The sequence below is a fragment of the Ranitomeya imitator genome, chromosome 7, assembly GCF_032444005.1.
Source record: "Ranitomeya imitator isolate aRanImi1 chromosome 7, aRanImi1.pri, whole genome shotgun sequence".
NCBI lineage: Eukaryota > Metazoa > Chordata > Amphibia > Anura > Dendrobatidae > Ranitomeya > Ranitomeya imitator.
In genome coordinates this window covers 220,975,856-221,000,415 of record NC_091288.1, presented here as the reverse complement: position 1 = coordinate 221,000,415, position 24,560 = coordinate 220,975,856, and the positions used below count along the sequence as shown (strand labels likewise).

At 45.5% G+C, this 24,560-nt stretch overlaps 1 protein-coding gene across 1 annotated transcript; it reads right to left on the bottom strand.

The window, feature by feature from the left end:
* Positions 1-893: 893 nt before the first annotated feature.
* On the bottom strand, positions 894-19,806 carry LOC138645651 (serine protease 33-like). Its single transcript, XM_069735097.1, has 5 exons — positions 18,954-19,806; positions 16,274-16,478; positions 13,272-13,543; positions 12,713-12,882; positions 894-2,119 (listed from the first exon to the last, which is right to left on the bottom strand). Exons 1-5 carry the CDS (start codon positions 18,997-18,999, stop codon positions 1,841-1,843), a joined length of 972 nt encoding a protein of 323 aa, XP_069591198.1. The 5' UTR covers positions 19,000-19,806; the 3' UTR covers positions 894-1,840.
* Between the last annotated feature and the right edge of the window lie 4,754 nt (positions 19,807-24,560).

The following is a 24,560-nucleotide window of genomic DNA, read 5'->3' as shown; positions in this document are numbered from 1 at the left end:
TGGAAATCCAAGGCGTCTGCAGAGCCCACTGTACAGGTGCAGGATAAAGTAGCAGAGCCCACTGTACAGGTGCAGGATAAAGCAGCAGAGCCCACTGTACAGGTGCAGGATAAAGCAGAAGAGCCCACTGTACAGGTGCAGGATAAAGTAGCAGAGCCCCAATGGTAATTTAGGCACCGCACGGCCCTTTATAGATATTGCAGATCTTATATCTGCACCTCATATGGCGGCATTAGTTCTCAGCTGGCGTCAGATCATTTTATATAATATGAAGTTAGAATTTGGGGTATGGTCTGAACTTCGTGGTGGCAGTATGAGGTACCGTGTGCTACTTTTCTGGGGATCATTTATGATTTTTATTGATTCAGTGCAGATTATTATCCTGATTATTACTTGATGATAAATATATTTTTGGGGATTTTCCAACGTACTGATTTGTGATGTCATTAAATATTATGTACTACTTACATTTGATTCTTGTGGTTGCCTTTTTGTCGTTGTTTTTCCTGCAGACTTTATGAAGCACAAACATAAAAAAAAATGTCTTCTACTTACAATATGCTGGCAGGTAATAATTAGCTCTTTTTAATGAAAACAGTTCACACTACTTATCAATAACTGTGAAAGAGATGATTAATTTTCCAGCGAGAGATTTCAGTGATTGTCTGCAGTGTTGTCGATGTCATTTCACCACTGCAGACAATCAACAAGGACTAGGAGCAGCGTCGGAGAGTAAGTAAGGTCTCAGGTTGTTTCAGTCTATGGGGCTCTACCCCGTTTCATCGCTCCTCTACACATTGTGTTTATCGTGGGTCAGCTGTAGCGTGATATCTGCTCTACCGATTGAGCCATCTAGATACATGAGCTAGGTGTTATAAGTCACTGAGGCAGCCTTCTGGTCAGAAATCACTTTATTATTTGTTACATTACATGTCTGTTCATGTTTATTCATTGTTTTCCGTGTCTACGTTGTTACAAACGTATTTATGTGGCAATCACATCATCTGGTTGCACTAATGATTGGCTTGGTGATTGGCTGAAGGACCGGTCCAGGTAGAACGTTGCCCGTGTGACCTGGTCCTCTATGGTCTATATGTTAGTTTCCCAATAGGTTTCTACACTACTTTTGGTGGTATCTTCTGCCATAACGCTCTCCCGCCAGTGGCTTGTTGTTGTAGTTTGCCTTGAAGACCGGTGGTCCATTTACTCTACTGTTCTAAATACTAACGTCACGATGGATATGCGCGTCTTCGTATGTATGGAGTCTGATATTTTAGCCCCATGCTGACCCTTATCTCTCTCTTTATATATATTTCTGCTCTTTTCTCCTCTAATTATGATCAGATTTTTCTCAGTGATCACATATCGAGGACGGAGGAAGGCTTCGGTGCCAAACAGAAGAGCGTCACCTGTGTTTGCTCAATGAGAAGTCTTTGTCCTGACTCTTCTTTCTCTGGACTTCCTAGCGATACAGAAGTTTCCCATTTTTATTCTTTTTTTCTTTTTTGGGTGGGGAGATTTGTTGCAGAGTTGAAGATTTAAAGAGAAGGGTCGAATCCATCTGGCACCACACAAACATCTCCAGTGTTTAATTTCACGGGATAGGTTTTTTCTTAGAGATTTTGATTTTGGCTATCGATGGTGGACGACTAATCTCTAGCGTGAGGTCCGACCAAAAAATTCAGTGACTATTACATTATTAATGAAAATAGAGAGTGCATTGAACATAACGTACTGGTACTAGTGTTTTTCTCATCCATTCCCTGTTGACGCAATGAATATAATCAAGACATAATAAAATCGATCTTTCTGCAAAATTCCTGGTCCTGTAGATGATAATCTACAAATATCGGAGCAATGAAGCTGTAATGATGAGGAGTACCAGCAGATAACACGACGCGTTTATGTTTCCTTTGCATTTTCCAGGAGGTTGTGGGATGTTGCGCACATTATAGAACCTCAGCTCTGGTATATGTGACTGGATCCAGGACTCGTAGGCGGTTACCAGGGTGTAGACCCCGGGACGGTTGGGTAAAGCACATCCAGAACCAAAGCTTACAATGCCAGACTGGTACCAGGTGCCGTTGACCTCGGACACGAGAGGTCCTCCGGAGTCTCCCTGAAAGACAACATCTGTAGGCTTAGTGGACAATGAAAAAAGGGATCAAAGTCTTTACAAGTTAATCTGATCTGGTTCTGGGCACAATTATTGAGTTTGGAAATCAGGCAATGACTCCATGCGTTGCCAAACTCAACCCTGAACCATCCAAAAAAGTGAAATTTAAGAGCAAGGAGAAACTTTCACAGCTCAGAAGAGAGAACAGGATCTGCATAAAATGACATAAAACCAGAAGAATATGTAAGGTTTCCTAAACGGGAGGCTTTACAACAAACATCACTAAGCAACAAAATGTGTCATCTGGTCACAGAACAGCAGAAGACGCTTCCGCAATGTGAAGTGTTTGGCAAAAATCATGTAAGCTATAACTTTAACAAGTCCCTTTTAGGTAGAAGATCGCCTCCTCGTCAGATCTTGGCTTCCAAGATGATCACCAATAGGCAGTGCAGTGGTGAGTCTGGACCTCATCTTCCCTGCCTTTGTTATCCTGCAGCACAGGAAAGGCAGGGAAGCCATGGATTACATCTATCACTATGCCAGTATCGTGGTCATCTAGGAAGCGTGAGGAACAAATGCCCAGTCTGAGCAGGGAAGCAGATGATGGGCGCAAGGTATGGTGACTATATATGAGAGATGTCCCAGGGTGGAGGGTCAGTTTAACTGTGCTTCGACTGAAAAATCAACAAGTCTTTGAATTAAACCAGAGATGCCCAAGCTTTTGTACAAAACTATAAGATACAACTTTTACATGAAAGAAAAACTTGTGATAGTCATTTTCTCCTCTGGCTAATTAATGAAGATTCCTCAACAAGGATCCAATCTAACTGAGAATGCCTGAAATGGGTTTTGTCACGATATGGTATGAAATATCATAAGTAGTTCTTTTGCTAGCCTGAGTGGGCTAAGCCCCCCCTTCTTGGAGTAACAGTTTTTAGCTGCAAATTCCTGGCTTTCCTTCTCTGAGAGTATGGGGGAAGAGAGGTTTTATTGCCGAATGGAATTTACGACTAGCATTTCCTGTGTAAGCTCTTGTTCAGCTATAAGGAAAAGTGGCTCCAAAAATTCATGAAAGATTCTTGGTTTAGTTTTTGTTAGATATTAGGCAAACGATTTAAGCTAGAAATACGAAAATATATATTCGTAGTCCCACTCGGTGTAGGTACCCATCCCTTTAAACTCGGGTTTCTAACTCCGTCTGGTAAAGAAGTAGGGTTTTCTCTGTAAATATGTATCCCAGATAGGACATATTTGATCTCATTAGAATGCTCACGTTAATCCGAGATGAATGATAGGTTTGGGCTGACTCTGACATGTTTTGTAGTGAAGTTATAGAAATCAGAGAGAATAGTTTAAAGTTTAGGCAGAATGTAGAGAGAGGAGGGTCTGGATAAGCCAGCCCTTCTGTGATGTCAAAGCCTTAAGGTATTAAGTTTGTGGCAGGAGCCCCAGCTCACTCTCTTCTGCTGATGTCTCCTGCTGGACTGTTTGTCTTCTCCTGAAGCCAGCAGCATCCCATGGACTGGGATATATGGAAACTGCCCTAGCCTGATTGCCTGCAATGCTTTTAACATGTGAGTGTTATCTTTTCTCTTTTATTCCCTTTATGTTATAATTACCCATGTACATATTTGCAATTGTCTCATTTGTAACTTCTTTATAAAATATTTTTGATAAAGCACGGCCTAATTATTTTCAATGGGACATACTATTATATGTTAGTTCAGTTCTCCATGCTCTAAACTTACCCTGTCTTCTGAAGGGAAATACGCTACTGTTACTGTTGTGTTGGGTTAGCTTCGGACCCGTTTAATCGAAGCTGGTGGCAGCGAAAGTGTGCAGACTGTTGAGCGATGCTGAAGCGACTGCGGCTTTAATAATTATTGTTCCTGCCTGAGTGGGAGTAGTTATCGCGTCGCTGCAGCGTGCTCAATAGCCAGTACATAGCAGGCAGCCTTTCTGGCGACTAATTACCCAGGGTGCAGTACCTAATCTGACCTGAGGATAAGGGGGGCACCAGAGAGCTGCAAGTGTTAAGTGGAACTGTAAGCGGGATATACATAAATCCCTGCAGTTCGGGGTATATAGAAAGCAGTGGGATACCTAGAATAAGCCCCTGCTGTAAGCAAGAGGTCAATAGCCTTGTGTGTGGTTTTACATCACATCGTGGAGTGGAGGGATAACTAAGATAAGCCCCCCTGCACATGTGATAGCCGTCTGTTGGCCTAAAGTCACCTCAATCAGTGACGTAGGGGTGACGGTCACGGTGTGACTCCTGACCCATTGGTGGCAAGGCGGTGGGATATCTTAGAGCATTAGTGATTTGGTTTGAGTAATCATTCCTCTCACTAAAAACTTGCAGAAAGTTCTTGCGAGGACTCTGCGCAAATAAGTTTGGAGAACGAACTCAGTGCTTTTTAGTTGTGAGACAATTGCGTATTGGTAATTATCCCCTCCCTTTCTCTTCGTTTTTCTATCCTATCTTTTATTTGGCAACCATGGTTGTGCTGGGAGAAACCTTCTATGAGCAGCAGACCAGAGACACCCTTGTTGCCTTATGCAAGACACAGCACATTGACTTTGCAAGCAAAAACAAAGCCCAACTGGTCGCAGATCTGGTGCAATGGGAAGCCGCTCGAGACCAATCTCAGAGCTCAGAGGCCGCAGAAGCCAGCACAAGCGAACATGGTGCTGCAGCAGAGGTCCAACCACTGAATGCTGGCCCTGTTAGCAATCCGGGCGAATTGGACCCCCACCTGCAGGCGGCCTTGAAAGAATTCCCCATTGACGACCATGAGGGACGTCGGCAGCTGATTCAGCAATACCGGCAGGAGGCCCAGGCCCAGCAAGCCGAGAGAGAGGCCCGAGCTGAGAGAGAGGCCCGAGCTGAGCGAGAGGCACAGGCCCAGCGAGCCGAGCGGCAAGCTGAGCGGGAGTACCAGCTGCAGTTAGCCCGACTGCAAATGCAGGGGTTGTCCCAGACCAACCGTGAGCCTAGCAGCGCTCAGACACCGAAGCCCCGGCCTGATCACTTTCCTGTTATGGAGAAGGACGGAGATTTGGACACTTTTCTGCGGGCCTTTGAGAAAGCCTGCAGACAGTACCGGCTGCCTACAGATGAATGGGCCCGATACCTGACACCAGGGCTGAAAGGTAAAGCTCTGGATGCGTTTGCTGCCCTCCCTCAAGAACAAGATGGAGACTATGAGGCCATCAAGCAGGCTCTGATAGTCAAGTACCAGCTTACACCCGAGGTGTACCGTAGAAAGTTCCGGACCCTCCAACGTGGTCCACACGACAGTTACAGTGATGTGGTGCATGGACTGGGGACCCACTTTGACCAGTGGACCCAAGGACTGTCAGTGACCACCTTTGCACAGCTGCGAGACCTGATGATCAAAGACCAGTTCTTTCATCTTTGCCCAGCTGAGGTACGACAGTTCGTGATGGACAGAGAACCCAAAGACGTGACGAAAGCAGCGCAGATTGCCGATGCCTATGAGGCCAATTGTAGATCGGAAGTGCGGAAGCCAGTCACCACCAGCTGGAGAGGGGGTAAGCCTGCAACCAACGCCAGTACCCCTGCCAGCCAACACACCAGAGGTCCTGTCCCCGTGGCCAACAGCACCAGACCGACCACCGAACCTCGCAAGTGTTACACCTGCCATCAGACTGGTCATATCAGTCTCTCCTGCCCAACCAAGCAGAAGAACACCCCAGCCAAGGCCCCAGGGCCTAATGCAGCAGTTATTTTGGTGGGTGGTGTGGTTGGGAGGGTGTGTGACAATGTACAGCCTGTCACTGTGGGGGGCCATGTTGCTACAGGCCTCAAGGACACCGGGGCTGAACGAACCCTCATCCGACCCGAACTGGCGGCCCCTGAAGAAATCATTCCGGGGAAAACCCTAACTGTCACTGGGATTGGGGGCATCAGCTGTCCCTTACCAATGGCCCGGGTTTTTATTGATTGGGGTGCTGGGAGCGGGGTGAAGGAAGTGGGGCTGTCTGATAATTTGCCCACTGATGTTTTGTTGGGGACTGCTTTGGGGAGGATGTTTGCATACTACGTCCCTGATACCCCTCCCCAATCTACTAATAAGGGTAAAGTTAACCCTGATGATGATGATGATGGGAAATCGCATGTGTTACCTGACCATGCTTTATCTTGTAATGATGCATCTATTAACCATTTTTTTCCTAGGATTGATGGTGAAAATGTTGTACCTGTGCCAGCTGAACCTGATAATGATTTTTCTGTGAAGGTTAATGTGTCCATAGGTACAGGCGTGCCCAGCCACGTCGCTCTGCGGAGTGAGACGGCTGAGGAACCCCTAACAGGGGCAAGTGTCGGTGCTACAGGAAATGGGGAGATGCATGGGAACCGTGAGGAAGGTGATGCCATGAAAGTGACCAGTGCCACCGAGGAAGGTAACTGGCCCATAAGTAGCACTGCCCCTGGAGTGTTGGGGGTGGAGGGGGAGGTAGAGCCCATAGCAGCGCCGGCTGATGGGCCTGTAGAAATCCCCGGGGAGACAGCCTACGTAGCTGCTGTCACCCGCAGTCAGAGTGCCCGGAACGCAGATAACTGTCTGCCTTCCGGACCCTCCTCAGTCCCCACTGTGACTGAACCAGAGGTGGACCCAGAGCAGGTCCAAGAGGGCTCCCGTGGGGAAGGGACCCTGACATTGCTTTTGGCTTCCCCTAGCCAGGAGTTTCAGGCCGCTCTGCACACAGATGCGAGCCTAGAGAGTTTGAGACAACTCGCCGGGACGCGCTTCTCCGAGACCGATAAGGAGAAGGTGTTCTGGGAACAAGGTAGGTTGTACCGGGAGACAGTACCCGGAGAATCACAAAAGGAGTGGTTGAGGGAAAGACAGCTGGTCGTCCCACAGCAATTCCGGGGTGAGTTGTTGCGGATTGCCCATGAGATCCCGCTAGCTGGACACTTGGGGATCAGCAAAACTAAGGCCCGGCTGTCTCAACACTTCTATTGGCCTAAGATGGGGACAGATGTGTCAAACTACTGCCACTCCTGTGTCACCTGTCAAAGGGTGGGGAAAGCGGGGCCTGCTCTTAAGGCTCCCCTGATCCCTTTGCCAGTGATAGAGGAGTCTTTCCAGAGGATCGCGGTGGACATTGTGGGCCCGCTGGCCGTCCCCAGCAGCTCTGGAAAGCAATATATCCTTACTGTGGTAGACTACGCTACCTGGTACCCAGAGGCAGTAGCTCTGTCGTCAACTAGGGCAGATAAGGTGGCGGATGCCCTGTTGGCCATCTTTTCACGTGTAGGATTTCCCAGGGAAATGCTTACTGATCAAGGGACCCAATTTATGTCTCGCCTAATGGAGGCTCTCTGTAAGAAAATGCAGGTGAAGCACCTGGTATCGAGTGCGTATCACCCACAGACCAATGGCTTGTGTGAACGCTTCAATGGTACCCTCAAACAGATGCTACGCATGCTGGTTGAGACTCAAGGGCGCGACTGGGAGCGGTACCTCCCACACCTGCTGTTTGCTTACCGAGAGGTTCCGCAGGCCTCGACGGGGTTCTCCCCCTTCGAGCTCCTGTACGGCAGGCGAGTCCGGGGACCCCTTGGGTTGGTAAGAGAATCCTGGGAAGAGGAGCCAAACCCTTCTGAAGTGTCCATAGTGGAGTATGTCATGCGCTTCCGTGACAAGATGCAGACCTTGACGCAGTTGGTGCATGACAACATGACGCAGGCTCAGGCTGATCAGAAGCACTGGTACGACCAGAACGCCCGGGAGCGGCCCTTCCCCGTGGGTCAAAAGGTGTGGGTGCTGGTCCCCGTACCAACGGATAAGCTTCAGGCAGCCTGGGAGGGCCCGTACGTCGTCCACCAACAGCTCAACCCAGTCACGTACGTGGTCACGCTTGACCACGCTCGGGGTAGGCGAAAGGCCTTTCACGTCAACATGATGAAGGCTCATCATGAACGTGAACCTTTCATCCTACCGGTCTGCAGCTTACCCGAAGACGGGGAGGAAGACACCCTCCTGGACTTGCTGGCCCAAGCCAAGGCCAATGGGTCCATCGAGGATGTGGAGGTAAGCGCCTCGTTAACTGAACCCCAGCGGGTGCAGTTGCAAACCACCCTGGAACCCTTCCGGGTCGTATTCTCCAACCGACCTGGGAGGACTGAGTTAGCAGTCCACGAGGTGGACACCGGGAATCACGCCCCACTACGGCGAACACCCTATCGAATCTCTGACCAGGTGCAGCAGACTATGCGCCAAGAGATCGATGAGATGTTACAGCTGGGGGTGATTCGAAGGTCAAAGAGCGCGTGGGCATCGCCGGTAGTTCTCGTGCCAAAGAAGGACCGGACCACACGGTTCTGCGTGGACTACAGGGGGCTCAACGCCATCACAGCCTCGGATGCGCACCCAATGCCGCGCATCGAGGAGCTGCTTGAGAAGTTAGCTGGCGCAAATTACCTAACAATAATGGATCTGAGTCGAGGATACTGGCAGATTCCCCTGAGCCCCGAGGCGCAGGAAAAGTCCGCCTTTATCACACCCTTTGGACTGTACGAGTCCACGGTCATGCCCTTCGGCATGAAGAATGCCCCTGCCACTTTCCAGCGGATGGTCAACCTCCTGCTTCAGGGACTGGAGAAGTACGCCGTGGCGTACTTGGATGACATTGCCATCTTCAGTCTCTCCTGGGAGGAACACCTGCAGCATCTCGAGGAGGTGCTCAGGCGAATCCACCAAGCAGGACTGACTATCAAGCCGGGAAAGTGCCAGATGGGCATGAGGGAGGTTCACTACCTGGGGCACCGGGTAGGCGGGAACACCCTGAAGCCAGAGCCTGACAAAGTGGGAGTGATCGTGAACTGGCCCACTCCCGTGACCAAGAAACAGGTGATGTCCTTCTTGGGCACTGCAGGGTACTATAGGCGCTTCGTAAAGCACTATAGTAGCCTGGCAAAACCTTTGACGGACCTCACCAGGAAGAAGCTACCTCACATTGTCAACTGGACAAATGGCTGTGAGGGGGCCTTCCAGGCGTTGAAGACTGCACTGTGCAACGCCCCTGTGTTGAAAGCAGTCGACAGCAGTCGACCGTTCTTGGTGCAGACCGACGCCAGCGAGTTTGGCCTTGGTGCTGTACTCAGCCAGGTTGACTCGGAGGACCAAGAGCACCCCGTGTTATACCTGAGCCGGAAACTTTTGCAGAGGGAAGTGGCCTACTCCACCATCGAGAAGGAGTGCCTGGCCATAGTCTGGGCCCTGCAGCGCTTGCAGCCCTACTTGTACGGTCACACCTTCACTGTGGTGACCGACCACAACCCTCTGCGCTGGCTAAACGCCATGTGTGGAACCAACGGCAGGTTGCTACGCTGGAGCCTTGCCCTTCAGCAGTTTGACTTCATCATTGAACACAAAACGGGCAAAGAGCATGGGAATGCAGATGGACTCTCCCGCCAGGGTGAACCTACTGAGGTGCCCATGGAGGCATACCGTGGGGTACTGCCTCCCTAGCGCACACCAAAAGGGGGAGGTGTCACGATATGGTATGAAATATCATAAGTAGTTCTCTTGCTAGCCTGAGTGGGCTAAGCCCCCCCTTCTTGGAGTAACAGTTTGTAGCTGCAAATTCCTGGCTTTCCTTCTCTGAGAGTATGGGGGAAGAGAGGTTTTATTGCCGAATGGAATTTACGACTAGCATTTCCTGTGTAAGCTCTTGTTCAGCTATAAGGAAAAGTGGCTCCAAAAATTCATGAAAGATTCTTTGTTTAGTTTTTGTTAGATATTAGGCAAACGATTTAAGCTAGAAATACGAAAATATATATTTGTAGTCCCACTCGGTGTAGGTACCCATCCCTTTAAACTCGGGTTTCTAACTCCGTCTGGTAAAGAAGTAGGGTTTTCTCTGTAAATATGTATCCCAGATAGGACATATTTGATCTCATTAGAATGCTCACGTTAATCCGAGATGAATGATAGGTTTGGGCTGACTCTGACATGTTTTGTAGTGAAGTTATAGAAATCAGAGAGAATAGTTTAAAGTTTAGGCAGAATGTAGAGAGAGGAGGGTCTGGATAAGCCAGCCCTTCTGTGATGTCAAAGCCTTAAGGTATTAAGTTTGTGGCAGGAGCCCCAGCTCACTCTCTTCTGCTGATGTCTCCTGCTGGACTGTTTGTCTTCTCCTGAAGCCAGCAGCATCCCATGGACTGGGATATATGGAAACTGCCCTAGCCTGATTGCCTGCAATGCTTTTAACATGTGAGTGTTATCTTTTCTCTTTTATTCCCTTTATGTTATAATTACCCATGTACATATTTGCAATTGTCTCATTTGTAACTTCTTTATAAAATATTTTTGATAAAGCACGGCCTAATGATTTTCAATGGGACATACTATTATATGTTAGTTCAGTTCTCCATGCTCTAAACTTACCCTGTCTTCTGAAGGGAAATACGCTACTGTTACTGTTGTGTTGGGTTAGCTTCGGACCCGTTTAATCGAAGCTGGTGGCAGCGAAAGTGTGCAGACTGTTGAGCGATGCTGAAGCGACTGCGGCTTTAATAATTATTGTTCCTGCCTGAGTGGGAGTAGTTATCGCGTCGCTGCAGCGTGCTCAATAGCCAGTACATAGCAGGCAGCCTTTCTGGCGACTAATTACCCAGGGTGCAGTACCTAATCTGACCTGAGGATAAGGTGGGCACCAGAGAGCTGCAAGTGTTAAGTGGAACTGTAAGCGGGATATACATAAATCCCTGCAGTTCGGGGTATATAGAAAGCAGTGGGATACCTAGAATAAGCCCCTGCTGTAAGCAAGAGGTCAATAGCCTTGTGTGTGGTTTTACATCACATCGTGGAGTGGAGGGATAACTAAGATAAGCCCCCCTGCACATGTGATAGCCGTCTGTTGTCCTAAAGTCACCTCAATCAGTGACGTAGGGGTGACGGTCACGGTGTGACTCCTGACCCATTGGTGACAGCGGTCAGGGGAATCGTGACAGGTTTTCAAAAATTTCAAAGCCCAAAAAGCCCTTTATAAGGATTCTTTTACACTTACCGGGTTTTTTGCGGCCCGTATCGCCACAATTTTCAAGGTCTGACCCAATAACAGACCGCAAAAACCTTGCGGATCGTCGTTTTCAGGTTTCCAATACTATGGAAATAGTATTGGAAAAAAAAAACGGCGTTCTGCAAAACCGGAAGTCACGGTGCAAGCTTCTGTTGTTTTTGCGGCTCCATTGTTTTTCAATGGGGGGCGTATCCGTAAGCCGTGAAAAAGATCGAGCAGGCTCGATCTTTTTTCACGGCCGTAAAAACGGCCCTCACAGCCATGTGGTGCACGGCGCACCGTGAAATTGTTGCGGCCCGTTTTGGGGGCCCCATAGAAATCTATTGGGGCTGCAAAAATGGGCCGCGAAACAACGGTATGTGTATAAGAAGCCTAACTGTATTTTAGTTGAAATATCAACAGAACAGTGAATATGAGCAGAGTGTTGCAGACTAGGCCTTGCCTGGCTCCGGTGCCATCTGCCCCCGCCGTGGCCACTATGACTTGAAGCGTGGTGGTGACGCAGGAGAAGTTGCTTTGCTTTTTTGGTTGTTTGATCAGGTTTTTCATACTGTTGTAGCACGATAGTAGATTATTTGGGCTGTTCACCCTACTTGCTTATTGCTGACACAGGAGAAGATGGAGCTGATGGTGCTGATTGCACTTTGTGCCACCCAAATCTGTGCATTGTTTTCCTCTTACAGTATAGTGGGCATCACACTTGCCGGCCAGCCAAGACGCGCCCAATGATTCCCTTGAATTGACTCTGGATTACTAGACCCTTCTATCGCCTGATGATTCTGTCACTGGTTCTTTTCCTCTGGCCTTGACCCAACTTGCTGAACCCTTGCTTTTTCCCTTGACTATCATCCTGACTGCATCCTTGCCTGCTGATTTTATCCTTGGTTCCATCCTTTGGTCTAGATCAGGTTTGCTCACAACTGGCAACTTGCTCTACTGGGCAGAAGATACTCCATGAAAATAAACCAGGGACCTTTGATTGAGCAAAGGCTAGCTCCATGTACAGGGTGACAGGGGGACACCAGGGCATTCCCGAGGACCTGCCTAATGCACAGACTGTCTGTGGAAGACCTGCTAATGTTGAGGAGAGCCATAAAATCAAATACTTAATTAACCTCAAGACATAAAAGATTGAGAGAAGCAACTCATAACGTGTATTGTTTAACCTTACATAAGCTTTCTCAGATCAAAGTAAGACACTAAAGATGGCTGCCATTTCCTGTATCAGCAGACCATGTGCTGACATCCAAGATGACGCCCACCCTGATGACCTCATGAATCCACCCACAGTGATACCCATCAAGTTCTTCCTTTCTCCTCCAAATCTACGTTCCTTATCACTATTTATAACCGACAATGACATATTGTAAATGCCGATACAGTGTTGGCCATTGCCACCTCTCATGGTCGGACACTCCGCAGTCTGACTACTCTAACTAATGCTCAAACTTTTTCATACAACTACAAAATACCGGTCAATGATTACTGGAAATATCTCCATTATTATAAGCGAAGACCCATAAAGCATCGGCCCCTCACCTGGCAGGAGTCTTTCTGTCCTTTGGAATATCCGGCACATATCATGGTGTTATAGATTATGGTAACAGAGCTGCTGATCCCTGAGTTTTCGTGATACATCTTGTCACACGTCTTGTGGTCAATTAGTGGAACCATCACCTTCTGAAGAGTCATCGGGGACGGCAGGTCCACTGAGGAGATAAGAAGTCACGTTAATCTGTCATTTATCTTCTCGTTATTAACAGTTTACACCTTGTTTGATCATGTAGGACAGGGGTCTGCCCAGTCAGAACAAACATAACATCTTACTGACCCCTTGGTCCATGTGGCTACAGAGATCGTTGGTTCTATGTGGTCAATTAGGAAAAGGTGCAGCACAAAATGAGAAGAACTAACCAAGGGTAGATCACCGAGGATGATTATTGAGCAGATTGCTCATCGTACTAGAGACTTTTCTAAGGATCTTCTCAAGAGTCATTTTTTTCTGTAACCGTCATTCTCGTCATCATTGTCATCACCCATATAGTCAGCATCATCCAGATAATTCCAATCATCACAGCCATTCACTTCGTCCTCTCACCTTCTGATTCCATATTTCCCCAGCCGGTGACCCAGGACTCCATGCCACACGGGAAGGAGACAGAGGCAGAGGGCAGACAGATGGGCATGATGTAGCTGGTGTAGTTGACTGGACTGGAGAGCTTGACTAGAGCGATGTCTCCTCTGACCGTTTCACTTGAGTAATTGGGATAACGAATAATACTTGACACAAATCTATCGATGGCCTGAGATTCTGATAAGGTGAGTTGGTAGGCTCCCAGCTTCACTGCATAGTTCGAAGAGTTTAAATCGCTGTGGAGCAGAGAATATGATCAGAGGTTATAAGAGCCGAGGAATAATACGTCTAGTGACCATATCTCAGCCCATGTCTGACCAAACATGACACCACTACACAACTGTCATGTAATGTTCTTCTCCAAATGTAAGGGGTTAGAAGAGGTTCACAGTGCTTCTTTCTTGACTTTCCTCTTCAATACACACATCCCAAGCGCTAGTTGTATGGTCTTGACCAAGAGGGCGTGTTTTACCAGATTGTATGTGGGTGTGAACAGGGAGGAAGCCAGCTCGCCAGAACAACCTAGTATCTTCCACGAGACAGCGTCCCTGCCAGAGACGAAAGCAGCCACGGTGTAGTAACAAGGGTCAGCTCCATGGACAAAACCTTCAGCTTTATTTATGTAGAATTAAAACATTCTTACATCCACATGTTGTCCATTAGCAAAACCATTAACGCTCTCGTGGTGCACACTGCATGATGGCGAGGTACATCGTGCTAATGGACAGTAACAATGTTATAACTCCACAATACTATACCCTCTCTGTGGGTGTGTCTTTAGGCTGCCATGCATAATTAGCCTGTAAGCCACGCCCCCTTGGTAAAGAACAAAAAAATAGTACTAAATGTAAAGGTTCGTATTTCTGGAAACGTACGGTGAATTTTAAGGCCTCTTTGGCTACTTTCACACTAGTTGCAAAGCCGTTGCAAACCGTCGGCCCGACATACTGACGGACAGTGTGTTAATGTAGCACAACGTGGGCAGCGGATGCAGTTTTCCAACACATCTGCTACCCCGTGTGCTGAGCGGGGAGGAGGGGGCCGAGTTTCTGCCGCGAAAATGGCAGACGACATGTAACGTTTTTTGTGCCGAGGGTCCGCCAAAACACGACGCAACCGTCGCACGTGTGGCCATACGTCGCAATGCGTCGCTAATGCAAGTCTATGGGGAAAAACGCATCCTGCGGGCAACTTTGCAGGATGCGTTTTTTTCTCCAAAACGACGCATTGCGACGTACGTCACACAACGCAAGCGTGGAAGTAGCCTTTCACACATCAGTTTTTTGCCATCAGTCACAATCCGTTGTTTTTAGAAAAAAACGGATCCAGAAAATGTTGCTGCTGGATCCGTTTTTTTCCCATAGACTTGTATTAGCGACGGATTGTGACGGATGGACACACGTTTCATCCGTCGTTTGACGGATCCGTCCGTCGTAAAGTCGTTGGACGGAGACAACGTACATACTAACGGATTTTGTGTACGTCGAAAAGTCAGACTGTGATGGATCCAGCGGCGTCCGTCATTGGCTATAATGGATGCCTATGGGCGAAGGATCCATCAGAGGACAGAATCCAGTGACGGATTCCGTTTTTTTAAACCGAGCATGCGCGGAAGAATTTCTATTCCTTTAATTTAACCCATTTTGCCTTTTAGGGAGAAACTATCTCTCTCTCTCTCTTTCTTTCTCTCTTTTTCTCTCTCTCTCTCTCTCTCTTTTTCTCGCTCCCTCTCTCTCTCCAGAATTCTGTTTCTTTAAATTCCGGCTGCAGCTACTTCAACGGAGCCACCAAAAAAAAGGATCCAGTGCATCAGTTTTTTACAATCGGCACAGGATCCATCTTTTCAAGACTTTAACGGATTGTGACTAATTCTAAAAAATGGATGTGTGAAAGGAGCCGAAGAAACACAAAATCCGGCCCACGGTGGATACTGTGATCACTATAGAGTACCATGATAAAGGGGCACGGGGTGATTGATGGGGGAGGGAGGACGGACATGAGATTCTTATGTATTTACATATTTCTGTAAAAAAGAAGGAAGGAAGGAAAGGAAGGGAAAGTAGAGAAGGAAGGAAGGAAGGACAGAGAGGAAGGGAAAGAAGGAGAGGAACAGAAAGTAAGGAACATAGGAAAGGAAAGAAAGGAAGGAAAGAAGGAAGGAAGGGAAAGGAAAGAAAGAAAGAAAGAAAGAAAGAAAGAAAGAAAGAAAGAAAGAAAGAAAGAAAGAAAGAAAGAAAGAAAGAAGAAATTAAGGAAGGGAAAGGAAAGGAAGAGAGGAAAGAAGAAAGGAAGGAAACAAAAGAAAGGGATGAAAGGAGGAAGGAACGAAATGAAAAAAGAAAGAAGGAAGAAAGGAAGGATCAAAAGGAAGGAAGGAAAGAAGGAAGGAAAAGGAAAGAAAAGGAAGGACAGAGAGGAAGGGAAGGAGGGAAGGGAAGGAAGGAAGAAAGGAAATGAAGTAAGGGAAAGGAAAGGAAAGAAAGGAAGGGAAAGAAGGAGAGGAACTGCCATTAAGGAAGAAAGGAAAGGAAAGGGAAGGAGAGGAGGAAGGAAGGAGGGAGGGAAGGGAAGGGAAAGGAATGAAGGAAAGAAGGAAGGAAGAATCAAAGGAAGGAAGGAAGAAGGAAGGAAAAGGACAGGAAAGGAAGGACAGAGAGGAAGAGAAGGAGGGAAAGGAAGGAAGGGAAATGAAAGTAAAGGAAGGAAGGATGGAAGGAAGGAATAAGGAAGGGAAGGAAATGAAAGGAAGGAAGGAAGAAGGAAGGCAAGGAAGGAAGGTAAAGGGAAGGAAGGAAAGAAATGGAAAGTAAGAAAGGAAGGATGGAAGGAAAGAAAGACAGAGAGGAAGGGAAGGAAGGAAAGGAATGGAAAGAAGGAAGGAAAGAAGGAAGGAAGGTAAATAGAGCATAAAGACAAATAATTGAGAATGATGTGGACCTACACATATAAATATACCCGTCACTTACAGTTCAAAGCAGTGGGCAGCGGTCAGCACCCACTGGGATGCGATCAGGGAGCCTCCACATATGTGGAAGTAGCTTCCCTGTGTCCCGTACTGCAGACTCACTTGCCACGGCCATTCTCCCCGCACAGCGTCTGTGCCACCAACTATCCTCCCGGGGATCTGCGGGGAGCCACAGACAGGGCCGCCATCGGCAGAGCTGGGTGTAGCTGGAAGGAAAGATTCTTACAGATCAGTACATTTTTCTTTTTCCTTAGGTTCATGACTTTTACACTTTTGTTATATTTTTATACAGACTCATTAGATTGTGTTTTCTCATCACTTTTTTATCTTTTATTTTCTGTTTTTCCTTGTTATGGGGTCTTACACAAATGAAGGATCAAATCATGGGATTTATTCTTTTTTTGCTTTTGTCTTTCTTACAGTAAGATAAAAAAGAAAATGCAGTATATCATACATTGGGGCAGAATCATACATTGGGGGCCCTTTAACCGAGGCTCCGTCTCTGCCATATTGTAGGTGGCCCGACTGGACCTTTACATGTTCCCAATGTTAACTCGTGCCTTGTCCAATAAGATGCCGTTTTATAGAGGGGTATGGCAGCGTTATTTCTAGGGGAGGATTTCTGCAGGATACAGTGCTCTATGGCAGATATTGGTCTCCTTAGCACAGAACCCGGCATTTCTGGTGACACTGTGGAGCCTCGGGGCATAAGACGGCACAGGAACGCCTCCGGCTCTCATCACTCAACCCTAACACACTTGAAGTTGAGTGATCAATCCAGAATTAATTTGCACGTTGCATTCCGGGTATGATGCATGGACAGTATCTCCGCGAGGTCATTGCCCACAGTGGAAAACATCCAGTGTGCAGGAAACACCAGGAGGGCAATAGTAGGACTCAACTGTTTCCCGAAATAACTCAACCCAATAGTCAACACCAAAGTGGAAGCATCTGGGACGGTTTGATGATGAGAACTCAGCACTTTCTTGGCTTCCTTGGTCAATAAGTTCATTGCGAATCTCAATACTGGAAAACCTCTAGTTGCCCAGAGAAGACGCGTGTAACACTCTGAGTTCTCCTTGAAGGGTAATGAGCCCATTTTAGGGTCTTTATTGCCCGATTAATGTTCAACTGACCTCAAACTATCTGGCCAGGGGGAAAAAGGATTGTGACTAGAGGTAACCAGCAGCGTATTCAATAACACTCTGTAGTAAGAAACCTTTTAGGCTACTTAAATTGTAAAAATGTAATATATCATAAAAGTGTTCATCCAATGTAATAAAAAAAATCAGACAAATGTGCACACAATAAATATTTCACAACTATACAATAAAAATAAAACGTAAAAGTTAATAGTAAAAACAATGAACAATGTAAGCAAGGGGAGGCCGATGAGAGACACAAAATGATGGAAGTAAGATAACAATACTAAAGGGACTTACTGAATGGCAGATAACAGGTATGTATAGACATACAGTATATATATATATATATATATATATATATATATATATATATATATATACAAAGTTAACTACAATGCAGTTCTGCAAGTTACATATATAGAGATTTGGTGCAATGTAAAGCACAAAAAAAATCAAATCAATAGTAAAAAAAATAAAGATACATTTTAATCAGACATACTAAAAAAATAATAATAGACTGTGTCACTTCATCGGCATCCACCTCGGACCACGGGTCAGTGAGCTTGTTCTCTGGTCTATAACTCTTATCTCTCTTCTCCTGAAGGATCTTCCAAGTTGATTTATATCGAGATCAGTTCAGCATTACAGACCAGAATGACTGGCGATTCTCTGGTAACTCATTCTGCAGTCTGCCATGTACAGTGATACACAGAGGATGGAGAAGAGACATAAGTGATACAGGCCTGAACCAGCTCAAGGACAGATTCACAGTAACTCATTCTGCATTCCACTATGTACTATGATGCCCAAAGGATGTAGAAGACTATGTGTCAGCAAATTTGTAATTTGTAACCAATTATACAGGCATTTAAGTAAGAACAAATATCTCCAAAGGCATATACATCCTTTTACTCAATTAATTCTCCTTTAGCAGGGAAGTTTAAGAGCCCAAAACAAACAAAGCTCAGAGACTATTGTAATTTATAGAAGAATTAATCTGCATTTTTTTTTAAATTAAAAATAATATTCAAAGCTTTTTGTGGTTGGATAACCTTAAAAAAAAGTATAGCCAGTACTTAAAGGGGTGGCAAAAATTTCCTATCCATCCATCACCCTCCCAAAATGAGCAAAAGTGATAAACATAATTTATAGTTAATATGAGGACACCCTTCAGGACAGTATTGTAGGACGGCAAATGTCTCCTGAGAAACGCAAAGGTAGACATTTTAGATGTGGCCCTTGACTTCCTCAAAACAAGTCTTCTACTTGGATCCCAGATGATCAGACCAAGGATTTATCTTATTCTCCTTACATTTTGCCCCAGTTGAACGGAGAAGACATTTTTTTTTACCCAGAAGAGTAAAAAGATAGAAGAGGAAGGAACCTGATCATGAACATGAAGCTTGAAAGCTCCAATGAAGGGTAGGATATTTGTAGAAGGATTACTCTTATTCGGCCATCGAAATGGACCTGACAGCAGGACCTGACAGCAGGACCTGACGGTATTCAGTGTGTAAACTGTAACACGTAACTTACCAAGGTGCAGAAATATAAGCGCCCCAAGAAAAATCCTCAGCTCCATACTCTCCTGTCTGGTTGATCTGATCGAGATACCCGTTTTATAGAGGTTTCATATCTAATCATTACATAGGGAAAGCTCAATTACTTAGTAACTGATAGTTTACATAACAAAGTATAAAAACTCATCAATCACTTCAGGCTATAGAAAAAGCAATAACAGTAAACACTAAAGAAAATTCTCCAATCTCAATCATCACAAAGTAGATCATAAGATAAACAGCGCTGCCGAGAAACTGGCAAAACAATGACGGGCGCGAAATCTATTAATCCAAGGTGTTGTGTGTGCCGAGCCTCGCGTCAGGCCAATAATTCATTAATCCATGCCTTAATCTTCAAACAGCGCACTGCACGTCGCAGGAAGAAACCTGCAGATTTTGCTTTTTCAGCATTTTTATCCAGACTCGTAGTTAGTTATAGAGAAGGATGGATGAAAGTGTGGGGAAATGTACCTTCTAATACTAGTAATAGTAGGAACAGGGAGGGCGGATCATCGAGGCTCCTCCACCAGAGATCTGCAGAAATGTGGAAAAGAATAACAACAGAAAAGAAAGGAGGCAGATACATACTATATGGAATGGGGGAACGAGAAATCAAAAAGGGGAACGGTCTCACAGGCTGAACTGATGAAGAATGCAACTTTTTTGAAGTTTAAAGAGTAATAAAACTTTTGTAAACTTTTTTTGTCCCTTAAACTCCCTTAAGGCTGTGTGCACACGTTGCGGTTTATTTCGCGGTTTTTCCAGATAAAAACGCTATCATTTAGAATGAATTCCGCATGTTTTGTGCACATGATGCGTTTTTTTTTTTTCGTGAAAAAAAAACATTGCGGTCAGAACCGCAGCATGTTCATTAATTTTGCGCTTTTTTTTTTGCGGATTTCCCACTACAAAATGCATTGGGAAATGTCCGGAAAAAACTGCGGCAAAATCACGGCAAAAACGCATGCAGTTTTCTTGCGGATTTCTTGCAGAAAATGTCCGGTTTTTCTCAGGCATTTTCTGCGGGAAATCCTGAACGTGTGCACATAGCCTCATAGTCTTTGTTCTGAGACCCCCACCGATTGCTGAAAGACTCCAGAGTGGCGCACAGCTCTGTGCAGAGTACAGATTCAATAGAAAGTCTATCTGTACTCTACAGAGTCTTTTGAGCGACTATAGAGGGGTCTTTTGAGCGACTATAGAGGGGTCTTTGGGGCGACTATAGAGAGGTCTTTTGAGCGACTATAGAGGGGTCTTTTGAGCGACTATAGAGGGGTCTTTGGGGCAACTACAGGTCCTTCTCAAAAAATTAGCATATAGTGTTAAATTTCATTATTTACCATAATTTAATGATTACAATTAATCTTTCATATATTATAGATTCATTATCCACCAACTGAAATTTGTCAGGTCTTTTATTGTTTAAATACTGATGATTTTGACATACAACTCCTGATAACCCAAAAAACCTGTCTCAATAAATTAGCATATTTCACCCATCCAATCAAATAAAAGTGTTTTTTAATAACAAACAAAAAAACCATCAAATAATAATGTTCAGTTATGCACTCAATACTTGGTCGGGAATCCTTTGGCAGAAATGACTGCTTCAATGCGGCGTGGCATGGAGGCAATCAGCCTGTGACACTGCTGAGATGTTATGGAGGCCCAGGATGCTTCAATAGCGGCCTTAAGCTCATCCAGAGTGTTGGGTCTTGCGTCTCTCAACTTTCTCTTCACAATATCCCACAGATTCTCTATGGGGTTCAGGTCAGGAGAGTTGGCAGGCCAATTGAGCACAGTAATACCATGGTCAGTAAACCATTTACCAGTGGTTTTGGCACTGTGAGCAGGTGCCAGGTCGTGCTGAAAAATGAAATCTTCATCACCATAAAGCATTTCAGCCGATGGAAGCATGAAGTGCTCCAAAATCTCCTGATAGCTAGCTGCATTGACCCTGCCCTTGATGAAACACAGTGGACCAACACCAGCAGCTGACATGGCACCCCACACCATCACTGACTGTGGGTACTTGACACTGGACTTCAGGCATTTTGGCATTTCCTTCTCCCCAGTCTTCCTCCAGACTCTGGCACCTTGATTTCCGAATGACATGCAAAATTTGCTTTCATCAGAAAAAAGTACTTGGGACCACTTAGCAACAGTCCAGTGCTGCTTCTCTGTAGCCCAGGTCAGGCGCCTCTGCCGCTGTTTATGGTTCAAAAGTGGCTTTACCTGGGGAATGCGGCACCTGTAGCCCATTTCCTGCACACGCCGGTGCACGGTGGCTCTGGATGTTTCCACACCAGACTCAGTCCACTGCTTCCTCAGGTTCCCCAAGGTCTGGAATCGGTCCTTCTCCACAATCTTCCTCAGGGTCCGGTCTCCTCTTCTCGTTGTACAGCGTTTTCTGCCACATTGTTTCCTTCCAACAGACTTACCATTGAGGTGCCTTGATACAGCACTCTGGGAACAGCCTATTTGTTGAGAAATTTCTTTCTGGGTCTTACCCTCTTGCTTGAGGGTGTCAATGATGGCCTTCTTGACATCTGTTAGGTCGCTAGTCTTACCCATGATGGGGGTTTTGAGTAATGAACCCGGCAGGGAGTTTATATAAGCCTCAGGTATCTTTTGCATGTGTTTAGAGTTAATTAGTTGATTCAGAAGATTAGGGTAATAGGTCGTTTAGAGAACCTTTTCTTGATATGCTAATTTATTGAGACAGGTTTTTTGGGTTATCAGGAGTTGTATGCCAAAATCATCAGTATTAAAACAATAAAAGACCTGACAAATTTCAGTTGGTGGATAATGAATCTATAATATATGAAAGTTTAATTGTAATCATTACATTATGGTAAATAATGAAATTTAACACTATATGCTAATTTTTTGAGAAGGACCTGTATAGAGAGGTCTTTTGAGCGACCATGGAGAGGTCTTTTGAGCGACTATGGAGGGGTCTTTTGAGCAACTATGGAGGGGTCTTTTGAGCGACTATGGAGGGGTCTTTTCAGTAAATTTGTAGTGGTCTTTTGAGAAACTATGGAGGGGTCTTTTGATCAACTATGGAGGGGTCTTTTGAGCGACTATGGAGGGGTCTTTTGAGCGACTATGGAGAGGTCTTTTCAGCAACTATAGAGAGGTCTTTTGAGCGACCATGGAGAGGTCTTTTGAGCGACTATGGAGGGGTCTTTTGAGCAACTATGGAGGGGTCTTTTGAGCGACTATGGAGGGGTCTTTTCAGTAAATTTGTAGTGGTCTTTTGAGAAACTATGGAGGGGTCTTTTGATCAACTATGGAGGGGTCTTTTGAGCGACTATGGAGGGGTCTTTTGAGCGACTATGGAGAGGTCTTTTCAGCAACTATAGAGAGGTCTTTTGAGCGACTATGGAGAGGTCTTTTGAGCAACTATAGAGAGGTCTTTTGAGCGACTATGGAGGGGTCTTTTGAGCGACTGCGGAGGGGTCTTTTGAGTGACTATGGAGGGGTCTTTTCAGTAAATTTGTAGTGGTCTTTTGAGCAACTATGGAGAGGTCTTTTGAGCGACTATGGAGAGATCTTTTGAGCGACTATGGAGAGGTCTTTTGAGCGACTATGGAGAGGTCTTTTGAGCAACTATGGAGAGGTCTTTTGAGCGACTATGGAGAGGTCTTTTGAGCGACTATGGAGAGGTCTTTTGAGCAACTATGGAGAGGTCTTTTGATCAACTATGGAGGGGTCTTTTGAGCGACTCTGGAGGGGTCTTTTGAGTGACTATGGAGAGGTCTCCTGAGCAACTATGGAGGTCTAAAAATCTGAAACACCACGAAAATTATAGAAACAAAAAAGATACAAGTTTTTGAAAACGTCTAGTTATAATTTAAAGGAGGAATCCAGCAAAAATTATTTTCGTATGTTAAGTAAAGGTTCAAAGATGTTATTGGTGAAGTTTGTAGTTTTTGGATTTGCACAAACTGGAGAGAAAAGTCAAAGGAGATATTTGTTTTATTAAAATTAGGGTGAAGGTTGATTAGACTTTAATATAACTGGATTATTGGTTATTCTGGATTATCTCAATGAGAATAACTGTTTAACTCCATATCAGCATGGGTTTATGAGAAATCGCTCCTGTCAAACCAATCTAATCAGTTTTTATGAAGAGGTAAGCTATAGGCTGGACCACGGTGAGTCATTGGACGTGGTATATCTCGATTTTTCCAAAGCGTTTGATACCGTGCCGCACAAGAGGTTGGTACACAAAATGAGAATGCTTGGTCTGGGGGAAATTGTGTGTAAATGGGTTAGTAACTTGCTTAGTGATAGAAAGCAGAGGGTGGTTATAAATGGTATAGTCTCTAACTGGGTCGCTGTGACCAGTGGGGTACCGCAGGGGTCGGTATTGGGACCTGTTCTCTTCAACATATTCATTAATGATCTGGTAGAAGGTTTACACAGTAAAATATCGATATTTGCAGATGATACAAAACTATGTAAAGCAGTTAATACAAGAGAAGATAGTATTCTGCTACAGATGGATCTGGATAAGTTGGAAACTTGGGCTGAAAGGTGGCAGATGAGGTTTAACAATGATAAATGTAAGGTTATACACATGGGAAGAGGGAATCAATATCACCATTACACACTGAACGGGAAACCACTGGGTAAATCTGACAGGGAGAAGGACTTGGGGATCCTAGTTAATGATAAACTTACCTGGAGCAGCCAGTGCCAGGCAGCAGCTGCCAAGGCAAACAGGATCATGGGGTGCATTAAAAGAGGTCTGGATACACATGATGAGAGCATTATACTGCCTCTGTACAAATCCCTAGTTAGACCGCACATGGAGTACTGTGTCCAGTTTTGGGCACCGGTGCTCAGGAAGGATATAATGGAACTAGAGAGAGTACAAAGGAGGGCAACAAAATTAATAAAGGGGATGGGAGAACTACAATACCCAGATAGATTAGCGAAATTAGGATTATTTAGTCTAGAAAAAAGACGACTGAGGGGCGATCTAATAACCATGTATAAGTATATAAGGGGACAATACAAATATCTCGCTGAGGATCTGTTTATACCAAGGAAGGTGACGGGCACAAGGGGGCATTCTTTGCGTCTGGAGGAGAGAAGGTTTTTCCACCAACATAGAAGAGGATTCTTTACTGTTAGGGCAGTGAGAATCTGGAATTGCTTGCCTGAGGAGGTGGTGATGGCGAACTCAGTCGAGGGGTTCAAGAGAGGCCTGGATGTCTTCCTGGAGCAGAACAATATTGTATCATACAATTATTAGGTTCTGTAGAAGGACGTAGATCTGGGGATTTATTATGATGGAATATAGGCTGAACTGGATGGACAAATGTCTTTTTTCGGCCTTACTAACTATGTTACTATGTTACTATGTTACTATAACATAAATAGGTATTTTGTAGCTACTAAATCACTTTTGGCTCCAGAATTGCTTCTTCGCTGCACCAGCCATGACGCCGAGGTAGACAACATAAGATCAGTGAGCCCAGTGATTGTCTGCAGTGGTCACATGTTGTGAACATGATGTCACCAATGTGGCCCTGAGAGCAATGAGGTGGTGCTCGAGCCAGTCAGCCAT

Coding starts and splice junctions, on each gene's coding strand:
- LOC138645651 (XM_069735097.1), bottom strand. CDS start 18,999: ATGGAGCTGAGGATTTTTCTTGGGGCGCTTATATTTCTGCACCTTG. Junction 13,544..16,273: donor GCTGCCCACTGCTTTGAACT/GTAAGTGACGGG, acceptor TCTGCTCCACAG/CGATTTAAACTCTTCGAACT. Junction 2,120..12,712: donor GACAGAAAGACTCCTGCCAG/GTGAGGGGCCGA, acceptor GTTGTCTTTCAG/GGAGACTCCGGAGGACCTCT.